Source organism: Pithys albifrons, chromosome 4, assembly GCF_047495875.1.
Source record: "Pithys albifrons albifrons isolate INPA30051 chromosome 4, PitAlb_v1, whole genome shotgun sequence".
NCBI classification, from domain to species: Eukaryota; Metazoa; Chordata; class Aves; order Passeriformes; family Thamnophilidae; genus Pithys; species Pithys albifrons.
In genome coordinates, this window is record NC_092461.1 from 41595026 (window position 1) to 41610439 (window position 15414).

The following is a 15414-nucleotide window of genomic DNA, read 5'->3' on the forward strand; positions in this document are numbered from 1 at the left end:
CATCGACAGTTGTTACAATCTCATATAACATTACGTGCCCAACTGTTTATTTTAGATGAACAGCAGAATAAAACCTGGTATGGGTTATTCCTACATACCCAAATTTTGGGGGGTAAAATCAGGATAAACAACTGTCATAGTAGATGACAGTTTGAACAAATCCTCCAAACAGTCTTGTGCCTGGTTAGGATCAATTTAGCAGGTGCAGTTTCATACCTCCCTGCACTGCTGCATATTAGTGGAACATGGGAAGTTTTCACGGTGACAAATCAACCACAGACATACTGTATCAGAAACAACACAGGGACTTTTACCTACAAAGCTGCAGGCCTATGTGATTTTGAAGACTTGCTATATCTCTGACGTGAAAGTGTTTGAGTGAGTGAAAAACATACTGAAAGAGAAATTTATTTAGTGAGAACATTCATTAATACAAAACATATTTCAAAATTATTTGAGGAAAAAATACTTTCCCCACCCTGTAATTGAACGATTTGTGGTATGCGCAATAGAAAGTCAAGCTTTAATTGTAAAATTTAGACAGCAGAGAAAGTCTGCAAAATGTATTTATAATTTTGTGGAGGAGAATGTATTTATTTCATTCAAAGATTAAAGAAAACCCATGCAGTCACCTTATCATCAAGCTGAGGAGTCACTTAACTCCTCAGAATACAGAATTTGTATACATGTTTCTAAAAATTACTTGTTTCATGAATTCATCAATGAAGAAATCCTACTGTTTGAGAAAGAGTAAGAGTCAGTTAAATACAATATTTTATTAGTAATAGTGTCAAATGCAGCTCATGTGGCGAGTTGGTTCTTTGCAGAACATCAGATGATTGGAAAGTGCTAATAAGCTTAATGTACCATCAAGTACATTGCTTCAATTTGAAGTGTATTTTCGCTACTGGAGCATCTGGATGTATCATTCCTAATGCTAATACCATGAATTTCCTGCTGCAACCTGATATTCTTCTTCTAGCAATAAAGGTGTCCAAAACTTCTCCAAAATGATGAACAGCAAGGCTGAGGCATCTTTCATTTACAGATAAGGAAAAAACATCAACAATCAGTATCTTATATTCATTCAAGCACCTAAACCAGTGTGTAGGCATTGAAACCAAAGAGAAATTTTCAAAGGCAGATTTTGTAGAAGTACCACATTTTTCTATTTTCTTTCTAGACTAACCTGTGTATTCAGTCAGGCCCAAACACTCAGACCTGAGTATCATCTACAGAGCATAGACACCTTTTTCTCATGCATTTGCAGTTTGTGTTTGATTGCAATCAAGCCAGCATTTAGTCAGCTATCCCTTGGCCCAAGGAGAGAGCATCTGCAACTGCACGTGCTCCAGGGACAGAGCTGGACACCAGGATGATGCTTACCAATGTAAATATGTCATGCAAACCATCTGTGAAATCCTGACCCCACCGTGCTTGGCTTTTTCACCTCCTGAAGTGCTCTGATCCAGTGGTGGACTCTGAGGAAATATGCATGACCTCTTATGCTGGAAACCATTCTGACTGATGCAGACATGGCCAGACAAACAATCTAAAGGCCTTAATCTTGGCTCTGTTGGGCAAAGTCCGTAGTGAAAATATGCTGGTATCTATTCTTCACATCTTAGCATAATCACCAGTGATATTATTATTAAATGAAAGGGAGTCCTCTCCCCTAAAAGCAAGATCATCTATTTAGACACAGCAATGTTCTGCCACCTTATGTCATGTCACTCCATGGTTGTCACTATTTCTCTCATAAAAATACCCAGTAACAAGGAAATGCCTTCTCAGGCCTCCATTTCTTCCATCACTTCCATCACAATTGTTCGAGGGCCAGTCAAGATGAGGTTGCTCACTGTCCTGTAATCCACATGGAGAACATTGAGACCGTTGACAGATACAACAAATTGGCAAACCTGAGGAGAAAACAAGCAGCAAAACCAGCTATGCATTAGACTTTTTTTTTGTTAGGTTATTTACACAGATGTATTATCAACTCCTGAGCAGACAAACACTCCGGAACATTTCATACTATCTCATTCAGCACTCTTAAAGAACTCCACATTTCTTACAATTAATCTGGCAAGTTAATTTTCCTTTTTTTTTTTTTGAAATATCACCGCAAGTCTAAAATCTGTGGAATTCTGAGGTCCTACATCAATCCTTTTGCTTATAAAAAAGAAGGGTTTTTTTCTTATAACAATGGTAATTCACTGTATCAATGCTGGGTTGCAAACAATATGGGACATCCAGCTCTGGGGTCCCCAGCACAGGAAGGACATCAACCTTTCAGAGCAAGTCCAGAGGAGGACCACCAAGATGATGAGAGGGATGGAGCACTGTTCCTATGAGGAAAGGGTGAGAGAATGGGATTGTTCAACCTGGAAAAGAGAAGGTTTCAAAGTGACCTAATTGTGGCCTTCCAGTACCTAAAGGGAGCAGCCTACAAGAAACATGGAGACAAGACTATTGACAAGGGACTAGAGTGACAGGATAAGGGAGAATGGAAACTAGAAGAGAGTACATTAGGTTAGATACTAGGAAAAATTTTTACTGAGAGGGTGATGAGGCACTGAAACAGGTTGCTCAGAGATGCTGTGGATGCCCCATTCCTAGAAGTGTTCAAGGCCAGACTGGATGAGGCTCTGAGTAATCTGGCCTAGTGAAAGGTGTCTTTGTCCACAGCAGAGGGGTTAGAACTAGATGATCTTTAAAGCCCCTTCCAACCTAAGCCATTCTGTGATTCTGTGAAGGCAGCTCTGACTATTGCAATCTGTTACCCTTAGTTTGTCTTAAACATTTTCTTAGAATCCATTTTAGTCAGCTCTTGGCAGTAACATTAAAAATATGCATCATGTTTCCAGGCTTAGGGCAAGGTCTGGATTGGTAACTTTAGATTCAGTGCAAAACCACTACTGGTATAACGTGAACCCAAAGCATCCAAATTCTAGGAAATAGTATCACAGAAGATGAAGTCAGTACTAGGACAGATTAAAAGGTGACCATCATGTGACTGGTTTTAGTTTCCTTCAGCAATTATGGCTTATTAATTAATTCAAATATGCTAATACTGGGTTTGTAAAAGCTGTAACAAATTTAAACATTGGAAGTTTGGTATCATCGTAGGCTGTTTTCCATTAAAAAATTCTTGACAGAAATATTCTGCCCAACATCACTGAACATCATCAGAGAAAAAGTCACATCAACATTGTAAGAAAAGTGCAGCAAAAGAAAGATAATACTGATTGCTCAAAGACATTAAGCCTTCTCTGTATCTAATCATAATATTACAGTGTTTGGTTAAAAGGCCAAAAATGTCTGTAGTGTCTAGGTCTGTGTTTTTAATGATAAAAATATGGAGCCTAAAGAACAATAACATTATCCTGATGTTTTAATGAAAACAATACATTCACTAGAGGGTTATCTTACTCATACATCATCCTGAGTCTGTAGGAAAGAAGCTATGAAGCAAGTATCACTACAAATTTTCATGCTTTATTGTGTATGGACAGGCTGGATCAATAGGTCAAGGACAATTTGATTAGGTTCAATAAGGCTGAGTGCCTGGTTCTATACTTGGGTCAGAACTACCCCATTGCAGCACTACAGTCTGGGGGAACAGTGTCTGTAAAGCTGCCCATTGGAAAAGGACCTGGGGGTGCTGTTCGACAGCACCTGAACATGAGCCAATGTGTGCCCAGGTGGCCAGGAAGGCCAAGGGCATCCTGGCTTGTATCAGAAACTGTGTGGCTAGCAGGACCAGGGCAGTGATCAGCATCATATACTGTGTTCAGTCCTGGGCCCCTCACTTCAAGAAAGACATTGAGGAGCTGGACATAGTCCAGAGAAGGCCGATTGATCTGGGGAAGGGTTTGAAGCACAAGTCCGGGAGATTTTAAAGTCAAGGGAGACCTTATCACTCTCTAAAACTGCCTTACAGAAAGTTGTAGCAAGGTGGGAGTTGGACTCTTCTCCCAGATAAGAAGTAAGAGGACAAGAGGACATGGCCTCCAGTTGCACCAGGGGCAGGTCAGTATCATAGTCTAGTTGACTTGGTAGTGTTAGGTCATAGGTCAGACTTCATGATCTCAAAGGTCTTTTCCAGCCTAATTGATTCTGTGGTATTAAAAAAAATTTCTTCACTGAACAGGTGGTCAGACATTGGAACAGGCTGCCAGAGAAGTAGTGGAATCACCATCCCTTCAAGTGTTAAAAAAAATGTGTGAATGTGCACTTGGAAACATATTTTAGTGGTGAACATGGCAGGGTCCGGTTAATGGTTGGACTCAATGCTATTAAATCAACTATTCTTTTCCAAACTTAACAATTCTTTGAGTCTATGATTTTTCTACCCTTCCCATTTAGGCAGAAACAGAACACAGAAATGGATGCAGGAGAGGTGGGAAGCAGCTCTGGTGTCCTTCAATGCTAGCTCTAAAACAGATTTTCTTACATGTCAGTTCATTCAGTGCATCAGCTACCTTACCTCTCAAGTACAATATACAGTGAAATTCAATTTGTATTTGCACAAAATGGACAGAATGTAGCTATCAATGTTCCATTTAAGGAAAATTATAGGGGAAGCAAAACCAATCCAAAATTGTAAAATTTCATCAAAACCATCACAAATTATTTTAATCTCTTCTCATTAGAGCCTCTGCAAAAGACGAGCAGACTCAGCAGCCCTGAAGAAAGGGCAGACCTCTCCCTTGCACCTTACCCCTTATCCTCAGAACTCCTCAGCACAGCTGAATATCCTGAAGTCAGCCTTCCTGGTAGCCTAAAGGATCATCAAAGTATGGCAATCAGAAATACCCTAAGCCAGCTCCCATAGCAGTAGGCATATATCTTTCCTCTACATGAATATTTCTGCTGCAGGTAGCACTGCGAAAATGGTTCAGGTTTTGCATGGAGACAAAGACTTCAGAATTCAAGGATTTTTGTGGAAAAGATAACCCTTCATCCTCTGCAGTGTGCCTCAATTGGTATTTAAGTGGCATGTCTATTCAGATTAAAATGCAGATTATTGCAGTTTCTGTAGGTCTCAACTTCCAGTGGTATTTCCTAATGCTTTCTATGGCTTTCCAAGATTGTATCCAGTTTTACTGAATTATAGCTCTGGCTTCAGAATAATACTTGGGTTGATTTAAAACAGACCTGCAGAAACAACATTGTCTCTTCTGGCTTAATGTGAATTTTGGAAGTTGAATGGCTGATGTTTGTTTCACTGCCGCATATTCTCAGACTTCTTGAGTTACTGGAATCCCAATGCATGGGACTTGTGTTTGGCCAGGGACAGACATGCAAGTGTGTGATAGATAAATCTGCATGCTGGATTGTATCAGGGGCACTCAGGGGTCTCCACGGAACATCCGTGGCAGAGAAACAGACTTTCCAGACCAGCCAGCCCCCCACACCAGGGCTGCTGTGGTGTAAATGTGGATGGTACAGACCAAATAGTAGTGTGAACAGCAATCTGGATGCCAAAGAGTGAGTTTCTTATGCAGAAGACAAGAGCTGACATGCCTGCATTCTCAATGTGTTTGTTTTATTGCATGCCCTTGGCTGTACTATTAACCAGCAATGCTGAGAACAGTCCCCTGCACTGGATCCAAATGACTTAGTAGTTTCATCATTTCCTTTGGAGAGGATTAGAAGCAACAAGTCCACCCAAGCCAGATGAGAAGAGAAATGCAAAAAGAAGGGCAATGCAAAGAGGAGTGCAGTTCTGTCCTAATACTGCATGAAAAGACCCATAAGAAACAGGAAATGGTAATAAAGGGCCAGTCACCCTGAGGGTAGAAAGTTCTCTCCACAGCAATTGCTTGACTAGTGCCCCTGAGGACTGAGTCTGCAAATTCCAAAACTGGCTCCCTCAGGGATAAAGAAATATGGAGGCATCTGCTGTGTCCTCCAGTCCTGACAAGGGGAAAGAGGTTTGCAGTCCTAAGCCCTTCATTATGCTGAGTGCTCTTGACTCACCCAGTTTTCTTGTCCCCACCCTGATTTCCCATCCAGCACTGCTTCATGCATTTTTGGCCATCATTGATCTTGCCCCAAAAAAGCCCACATCATGTATTGCTCTACTGGTGGAGTTGGAAAACAAGAAGCAGCGAGTACCAGCCCTGACTGAGTAGATCAACTCACATATTATTATCTCAGGAATTTTCTCAAGGAGACTGTTTTATAAAATCACAATGATTTAATGTTATATTTATAAAAACACATTTCAAAAAGCTCTAAGTGCTCAGCTCGTGGGTACAGCTGTTAAGGACTTTGTAACTATAAACACATAAAATATTTCTGTTGGTTTCCACACATCAGTAACTATAATAGATGATAAACTACACTTAAAAGAGCCTCAAAGAACCCTTTATTGTTCATTTCCTCATAGCTCTCCAAGGAGCTTGCCAGGAGATAAGCACCCTTTTTATCCCTGAAACTTCAAAAAATTATACAGCCCAGGATAAATTCCAACCATTTTGTTGGTCAGGATGTGGCAATCTGAAAACCACAGAACTAATAACAGTTAAATAAAGTAACACTTAAATGAAAAGCCTCCCTTAACTGATTACAAATATTAAACTGTTACAGCAAGAAGCATTTATTGTTGAGAATTTCAATTTCCCGCCATAGGCAACAGCAACCCATGGAAGCAGGGATAGCAGAAAAGGCACCTCTGTCTTTCTGTGGGTTTTCCATGGCACATACAGAAGGTTTAACCAAATCCAGGTGTTTCCATAAAAAGGTAAACTTCAAGTTTGGGCTTACTTTTCAACAGAAATGATCTGAAAACCTGTTTTTTAAGGAAGATAGCAAAGATTTGTCATGCCATTTATCATTGGACTGAAGATGGCAAGAAGAGACGAGAATGATTAGTTACCGTAATGTTTACTTGCCAAAATGGGGACTGTGCTGTACTTGGAGCTGCACAACCCTTCCTCCCCATCACTGGTAATTGCTCTTTCCTCCACGGCAAGCTTTGGCTGCCTGCCTCCCCTCAGCGTTGCCAAGCTGCCCTGCAGATGTACATCCACACCCCTTGATTTTCCTGCTGGGAGAACTGCCTGCTGGCCAACCAAAGCGCCGCTCCCTCGCAGGGAGCTGCCTGCACCGGGGCTGGTCAGCTGAGCCGGTGCTCAGGAGCTGGGAGGAGGAGGACTTGCAGGAGCAGAGATGTCACGGACTGGCTGCACACATGGGTGTGGAATTGTGCAACTACCTTAAAGACAATAATTAAATAAAAGTATTGCATACCTGTCACTAATTCTTAGTTCTGCCTCAGGATGACTTTAATATTTATGAATGCTACAGGAATGTTCTTAGAGGATAGGCAGTTAGCCTAGATGCTTGGATATTCAAGTGCTGCTTGTGCTGTAGACTTTAGTTACCTCTCCCTGTGGAGCTAGGCCTTGCTTGCTGGACTTCTTTGGATTTAATACATTAAAAAATCCTTTTAAAATTTCCTTTCTTCTTCTAGATGCGTTTTTAGAAGGGTGCTGTGAAAGATTATAAAGAGATGGAAATTCCCACTGTAGAGTTTGGCTTAAGTGTTGATTGCAAAGTTCTTTGGGACCAAATATTGATCATGGGTTGTGAAGCAAGTAATAGCCACACAGAATAAGAGATAATAAATCTCAAAAGAGTAAGGTAAGACCATGATTACATGCCCACCTTATTTTGACATAAATTTAAAAAAATAGCTTAAGCTGAAGAGGAACACAACTGGCAAGAGGCAGCGTGGCCAGGGGGTGCTGGAGAACTGCCCTTTCCACAGCAGCAAATGTGTGCACTCCACTCCAGTGCCTGAGGGTTATGGCTCTAATTCTCAATGGATTTATGATTTATATTTCAGTGCCAGGATAAGTATCTGGAATCCACTCTGCTTTATTTGTTTGTTAGTTTTGTTTTTTGTTTGTTTGGGTTGGTTTTTTTGTTGTTTTTTTTTTTTTGGTGGGGAGCTTGAGTTAACTTCTCTTTAAGAAAGACAGTATAAACACTGCTACAAATGCAGATCAAATAAGTACCAAAGAAATCAGTGTTACTAAAAACAACGAAGGCTTGAAATTCTTGAATACAAAGTTAAATTATGCAATGATACAGTAAAGATAATGGCAAAAATGCTATTTTTCAGCAGTACTGATGTTTATTCAATTACTTAGGCAGAAATGGGAACATTCAGGGTCTAAGACTGCAAAGCACAAAGTCTGCCAGTACTCTCAGGTCTTCTCCAACAGCACCAAGGTCAACCAAAAGGAAAGGTTTCATGGGCTGTTTGGTGCTGAGAGCTGCTTTGGCATCAGCAATTAACAGCAAAAAGAGATGTTCAAACCACTGCTATCTACTAATTTCCATTAAAGGTGTGAATATTACTGTACATGTGACAACTGTAGGAAGGAAAATATTAAAAAATGCAGGTAACAGAGGGTGAAATCCAGCCTTGCACTAATCTTTCACTCTGGAGCAGGCAGGATTTCACTCCTGGACTGTGTGTGGAACTGAAGCAGATTTCTCTTACTGCAAAGAACATCCCTTTGAGACCAGGGTAGTTCAGAAATTATTAGCATGCTGCATTGCACAAAACAAGCAGTAGTTGAGAAAGCTGTATTTAAGTCAAGGCTGGCCCAGCCATCTATGAGATAGACTGGGTTTAACCCTTTGCTCTGTTCATGACTTGTATGCACACTGATTTACATACAGTTACTGAATAATTTAGGACATGCTTCCTTGACTAGCATTTCTTCTTGTCATCTGGTGTGATGACAAAGTCACACACATTATTTTAACTTTAAGACAAACCGTTTCCAAAATACATGGAGAAATGTATGGGTTTCTTTTTGGTCTTTTTTAAAAAACTTATTAGCATCAAATAGAAATTATGAATTCACGCAAATGTAGGGGTTATTTTCAACCTTGGAAAGTTCTTCAGCAATTTGCCTAAGAACTAAAATAAAAGCTTCTAAGTATAACTTCTTTCAGAGCTGTCTAAAGAAAAGTGTATTTTGACAATTTTACAGAATAGAATTCATACCAGAATTGAAAATCGAACTATTTCAAAAAGAATGGTATAGCCCAATATTAACACTTTTGTTTTGTTTCCTGCTAATGGAAAATTAAAATGAAATCCATTACAGATTCAGCCTTCTAACATTTCTGTTACACAGATACTCTCAATACTGCTTTTTTCATGTCCTACTAATCCTGCACAGACAGGGATCAGCTGGCCAGTTTCATAGAATCATAGAATCATAGAATCGATTGGGTTGGAAAAGACCTCCAAGATCATCGAGTCCAACCCTTGGTCCAACTCTAGTCCATTTACTAGATCATGGCACCCAGCGCCACGTCCAATCTGTGTTTAAAAATCTCTAGGGATGGTGAATCCACCATCTCTCTGGGCAGCCCATTCCAATGCCTGATTACTCTCTCTGTAAAGAATTTTTTTCTGATACCCAACTTAAATTTCCCCTGGCAGAGCTTAAGCCCGTGCCCCCTTGTCCTATTGCTGACTGCCTGGGAGAAGACACCAGCCCCCACCTGGCTAGAACTTCCCTTCAGGTAGTTCTAGACAGTGATGAGGTCACCTCTGAGCCTCCTCTTCTCCAGGCTAAACAACCCCAGCTCCCTCAGCCTCTCCCCATAGGACTTGTGCTCCAGTCCCTTCACCAGCCTTGTTGCTCTTCTCTGGACCTGCTCCAGCACCTCAATATCCTTTCTGAACTGAGGGGCCCAGAACTGAACACAGTGCTTAAGGTGTGGCCTCACCAACAGAGTACAGGGGAAGGATCACTTCCCTGGTCCTGCTGGTCACGCTATTTTTGATACAGGACAGGATCCCATTGGCCTTCTTGGCCACCTGGGCACACTGTTGACTCATGTTGAGCTTCCTGTCAATTAGTACTCCAAGGTCCCTTTCTGCCTGGCTGCTCTCCAGCCACTCTGTGCCCAGCCTGTAGCGCTGCAGGGGGTTGTTGTGGCCAAAGTGCAGGACCCGGCACTTGGCCTTGTTGAACTTCATCCCATTGGAATCAGCCCATCTCTCAAGTCTATCCAGATCCCTCTGCAGAGCCCTCCTGCCTTCCAGCAGGTCGACACTCCCTCCCAACTTGGTGTCATCAGCAAATTTGCTGATGATGGACTCAATCCCCTCATCTAAATCATCAATAAAGATGTTAAACAGGACTGGACCCAATACAGACCCCTGGGGAACACCACTGGTGACCGGCCATCAGCTGGATGCAGCTCTGTTCACCAGCACTCTCCGGGCCCGACCCTCCAGCCAGCTCTTAATCCAGGAGAGGGTACACTTGTCCAGGCCGTGGGCTACCAGCTTTTCCAGGAGTATATTATGGGAGACAGTGTCAAAGGCCTTGCTGAAGTCCAGATAGACCACATCCACAGCCTTCCCCTCATCCACCAGGTGGGTCACCTGATCGTAAAAAGAGATCAGGTTGGTCAGACAGGACCTGCCCCTCCTAAACCCATGCTGGCTGGGTCTAATCCCTTGTCCATCCTGAAGGTGCTGTGTGATTGCACTCAGGATGAACTGCTCCATAACCCTGCCAGGCACGGAGGTCAGGCTGACAGGCCTGTAGTTGCCAGGGTCCTGCTTGCAGCTCTTTTTATGGATTGGGGTGACATTCGCCAACCTCCAATCATCTGGAACCTCCCCAGAGAGCCAGGACTGTTGGAAGATGATGGAGAGCGGTTTGGCAAGCTCTTCTGCCAGCTCCTTCATCACCCTGGGATGGATCCCATCTGGTCCCATAGACTTGTTAGGATCCAGCTGGCTCAGTAAGTCGGTCACTATTTCCTCCTGGAATACAGGAGGGGTATTCAGCTCCCTCTCCCTGTCCACCAGCTCCAGAGGCCAGTTGTCTTGAGGGCCACCTGTCTTACTGGTGAAAACTGAGGCAAAGTAGGTGTTAAGTACCTCAGCCTTCTCCTCATCTTTGTTAACTATATTTCCCTCCAAAGTCCAACAGAGAATGGAGGTTTTCCTTGCCCCTCCTTTTGTTATTAATGTATTTATAAAAGGACTTTTTGTTATCCCTAACTGAAATAGCCAAATTTACTTCAAATTCCACTTTTCTTTCCCTAATTTTTTTCCTGCATGACCTAGCTCTATCTGTAAATTCTTCGTAAGTAGCCAGCCCTTTTTTCCATAGTCTGTAAACTTTCTTTTTATCCCTGATTTCTTGCAGAATCTCCCTATTTAACCAAGCTGGCTGTCTTCCCCTCTGGCTGGCCTTTTGGCACACTGGGACAGCCTGTTGCTGTGCATTCAAAATCTCCCTCTTAAAACATGTCCATCCCTCCTGGACCCCCTTGCCTTTAAGGGTTGTTTCCCAGGGTATGCTCTGAATCAGTTCTTTGAATAGGCCAAAATCTGCTCTCCGGAAGTCCAAGGTAGAGGTTTTAATGGTGGCTCTCCTTACATCCCTGAGGACTGAAAATTCTATTATTTCATGGTCACTATGCCCCAGGCGGCCTCCAACCACTACATCATCTACCAGCCCCTCTCTGTTTGTAAACAGTAGGTCTAGCAGGGCCTTCCCTTGAGAAGCTCAAACTAATAATTGTTTCATTATGATATTCTGAATTTCACTGTGACCTTCCAGAGGAAAGTTCTCCACAGGTGGTTAGTAAACCAGTCTGTTTCCTATGCATAATCTGAATGAGAAACCTGTGAGATCCTGATTTCTATTAAGTATCAGACCATGCTGTCAGTTAAGAACCCTTCCTTATGAGCACTTATGAAAACGGGGCTGGAGGACTAACATTTTGCACTTGTCAGTGACTTGGAGATGTCTTCAGCAGGATACCAAACAAATCAAACTTTTCACACTTCACATATACTTTTTAAAATAGAAAACTTACTGGTAGGTTTCTGTGGTATGGCCACAGCTTTCACCTGGGAAAGGTACTGAACTCCTGAAATGTAGAAGGAAAAAGCAAAGAAAAAAAAAAGAAACCCCAAAACCAAATATAGTCTTTGCCACAGCTTGTTTAAAGAGGCAATGGCTCTGCTTTGGCTTTTCTTCTCCTGCTGAGAGACTTCAGCAAAATGTGTGCAAGGCTTAGGGGCTACAAGAATGTAAGATCTGAAACACAGCTTGCCAGCTTTTAGCAAGGAGTAAGGGGGCATCTAAGATTTCTGTGTTTTAAGGGAAGAGGTAGCCTTCCAATGGGATCCTTCGCTCCTTCCACCCCCCTTGCTCCTCTGCAGATGCTGGGAACTGCTAGTCCCACTCCTGGCCCCTGAGCACCACTGCACTCTCAAGCAAACAGATGGAAATGAAGGTGTCATTTTTTGAATCTAATTTAGATATGAAGGAATTGAAAAATGAGTGAAGCTAAAAACTCTCATTTAAGGCTTTTATTTTGTCACATAGGAACAAAAAATCGTGCTGTTTGTACATCTTATTGCAGTTACCAATTAGAAAGGGAGCTATTTACAAGGAAGATGGAAAGAAAAGGTTTGTGCATTAAAAGCTGGATCAGTAATCTGATCTGGTACCTTACAACCCTTTCTGCCAGTAGAAAGGGATATGCTCAGCCTGAATTGCCAAGGAGTCTGTGGGTCTGGATATCAAACCTCTTTCAAAGCAGAGCAAGGTTCACAACAAGACTTGGTGCCTGTGGTCCCAAGAGGTGCTCCTGTCCCTTTGTGCTGGCTTCGGAAGCAGCATGTCAAAGCCAGGCACTGCTCCCTTTTCATCTTGTGCCAGCAAAAATAAATGAAAGAACTTGTCTCCAGGCAAAATAAGTTCCTTGATGTGCCTGAAATGGGTGGAGGAAGGAGGCAATAGATACATATCTGGTTGGAGGCAAAGGGAAAGGAGATGAAAAGGAGGTGAAGATAGGATCAACCCTCCTGAGCAGCTTACACTTGGATCAGTAAACTGCAGTTTAAGTTTTCAGAAAACTTCAAGTTCCAGTGAAATCAGTGGCAAGATGGTTGTTGTGGTACCAGGAACAAGTGCAGAGTAATTGGAGGCAGGAGAACAACAGTGGAGAAGAGAGCAAGGGCTCAGCCTCTTCTTTGACATACTTACACAACCTGCATTTATGTTGATACAGGGTATCTTCTATTTAATAGGTCACTCATAGCCGTAAAGCAGAGGAATCCCCATGCTCAGCAACAGCCCAGGCCATGATGTTGAATGTGCTGCCACAGAAAGGTCCAAGACCAAAGACTAACCTTCTACACAAAAGCAAACATAGGCAGCACTAAAGTATTTGCTCCCACTCTGCTAGGCTTTGCATTGTCACATTGGAATGAGGAAAAGAGATGAAAATCAGAGGTCCTAAAAGCTATGTTTCCAGTTAGATTTTTATCTTTGGGGGTTTTTTTAAAGAATTCATGCAATCTTGATAAGATTAGTAAAGCAGAGCCGGAACCTCACAATCCACAACCTACTGCATGTTGCTGGAAGGTTAAAAAAGTCATACAATGGCCTTTCCTACATAATTGAGGTAACTGCATGGAACAGAATAAATTGCAGCTGTGTGTTCAGCTCTGTAAATATCTCTAGCAAAAGTGTAATTGGTTGTAGAGTGGGTGGTGTGGGAGTAGGCAAGTATCCAGGTCCTGCATAAGCACAGGATTTTCTCTCTCAAGGGGTGAGTTTCTTGTTCAATCTTTACATCAGTGTGAACCTGGCCCACTATTCCATAGTGGGCTAGAAACTGGGTACCAGCAGAGCACGGTACAACTCATAGCAGAGAAAACCAACTCCATTTACAGAATTATAAAAAGAAGTGCACAATTCTTGTGCTCCATCTTAGCCTGTGACTGCAGTCTGCCATGGATGGTTTGCCTGAGCAAGGCCTCATTACATATTTTCATTACATACACTTTTACATACTTGTTTTGGTTTTTTTAAAAAGGCTATATTTTTAATAGTATTCCAAACAAATTGGTCTACAACTGAAAAAATAATCAGAAATTAAACAACATAATCTAAAAACTACATAATCTAAAACCAAAATTTATCTAATAAATAATATTTCTTTTATAATGTAATATAATAAGTCACGTAATATAAAAAGTCATAGGTTCTCAAGGGCCTCATCATTGATTCAGACAGTCTCTCCCTCCCTTCCCACTGATGGGAATCAATGGGAATTTAAGCCCTTTTTTTCACCAGGAACGGAATAAAACCACTGCTGTGCAAAAGACACAGAGTGGACAAACTAGAGGGGGGAAAAAGGCAACCTAAAAGCCCATGAGAACAACTCTTGTTTTGGAGAATGAGGCTTTTGGGCTGCACACAAGTGTCAGCTCTGCAAGCAGCAGAGTTTCCCTGACAGATCAACTGAACAGGCAAACACTGACACAGCAAACAGGAATTACTCATGAAGGTAAATTAATGCTATCTATAGGTATCTGGAGAATAATAACATAAGGACCTAATACTCTGAAATACAAACCTTCCATAAATATGGAATGGGGAAATACAGGTCACTGCTTCCCATGGCCCTAATTGGGAATTGGTGTGTAAAATCACTGACTTAATGTGAGTCCCAGCAAGAAATACCCACAGGTAAAGCTGAGCCACGCTGGGCCACATCAGGAAAGCAAACCAGTGACTGCATGTCTAAGTTTATAAGCATTTTCATTGTATACTGCAATTTGATACCTACCACAGAACAGCTCTGAAAATGTTAAATAACTCGAATGGCTAAAGATTGCTCTGGGTGAAATACTGCATGAGTGTCAGAAGAACATAGAGTCTAAGCTTAGAAATAACATATTTTATGCTTGGGTTGACCTTTTTGTGTCCTGTTTTTTTTCCAGGTATTTCTATAACTAAACTAGATTGTTACAATAAAAACACACATAATGAAAAAAAGAACTTAAAAACTGTTTATCGGTTTACTTACATAGTCAAATATAATTATGCTAAACTAACTTCCTTCAAGGCCAATATTGGTTAAAAACAGTCCCTAACACAGCCCAAACAAGGGTATTACAAGGGCAGACAGACTCATGCAGGGCACCCTCAGCACCCTCCGGTATCCAGCCTGTTATGAGCAGGAACGGTCTGTGCCATTTGAGACAAGCAGCTGCTCTCTGTTTGCACAGACAAAAGTGCAATTGTTTTTCCATGTGTTGGGCTAGCTAAACAGAGCCTTGGTTTTAATGCAACATGTTTCTCGAATCACTTGCTTATATCATGAAAGGAAGCCACTTTGTGTCTTGAGCAGCAAAAAGAAAAGAGAGAGAGAAGTGTGGGGAAAAGTCTGTGGAGTAGCAGCTGGGGAGCAGCAGCATCCTTGAAGTGCCTGGGGCAGAGACCTGGGATAGCCATTATTCTGTAAACCAAACAGCACCTGAGGAACACTTCAAGGCTCCAAGTGAAATGGATATTGCAACTAAACCTAATAATACAAAATGCATTTCAT

General features: G+C 41.8%; 1 protein-coding gene across 3 annotated transcripts in view; it reads right to left on the reverse strand.

Moving 5' to 3' along the window:
- Positions 1–392: 392 nt before the first annotated feature.
- Positions 393–15414, reverse strand: part of DEPTOR (DEP domain containing MTOR interacting protein) — a 77648-nt gene continuing 62626 nt past the window's right edge. For all 3 annotated transcript variants that reach the window (XM_071553928.1, XM_071553929.1, XM_071553927.1), the window contains one exon: positions 393–1919. In XM_071553928.1, the coding sequence (XP_071410029.1) occupies positions 1791–1919 (129 nt within the window). In that variant the 3' untranslated portion in view covers positions 393–1790. The remainder of the gene's footprint in view (positions 1920–15414) is intronic.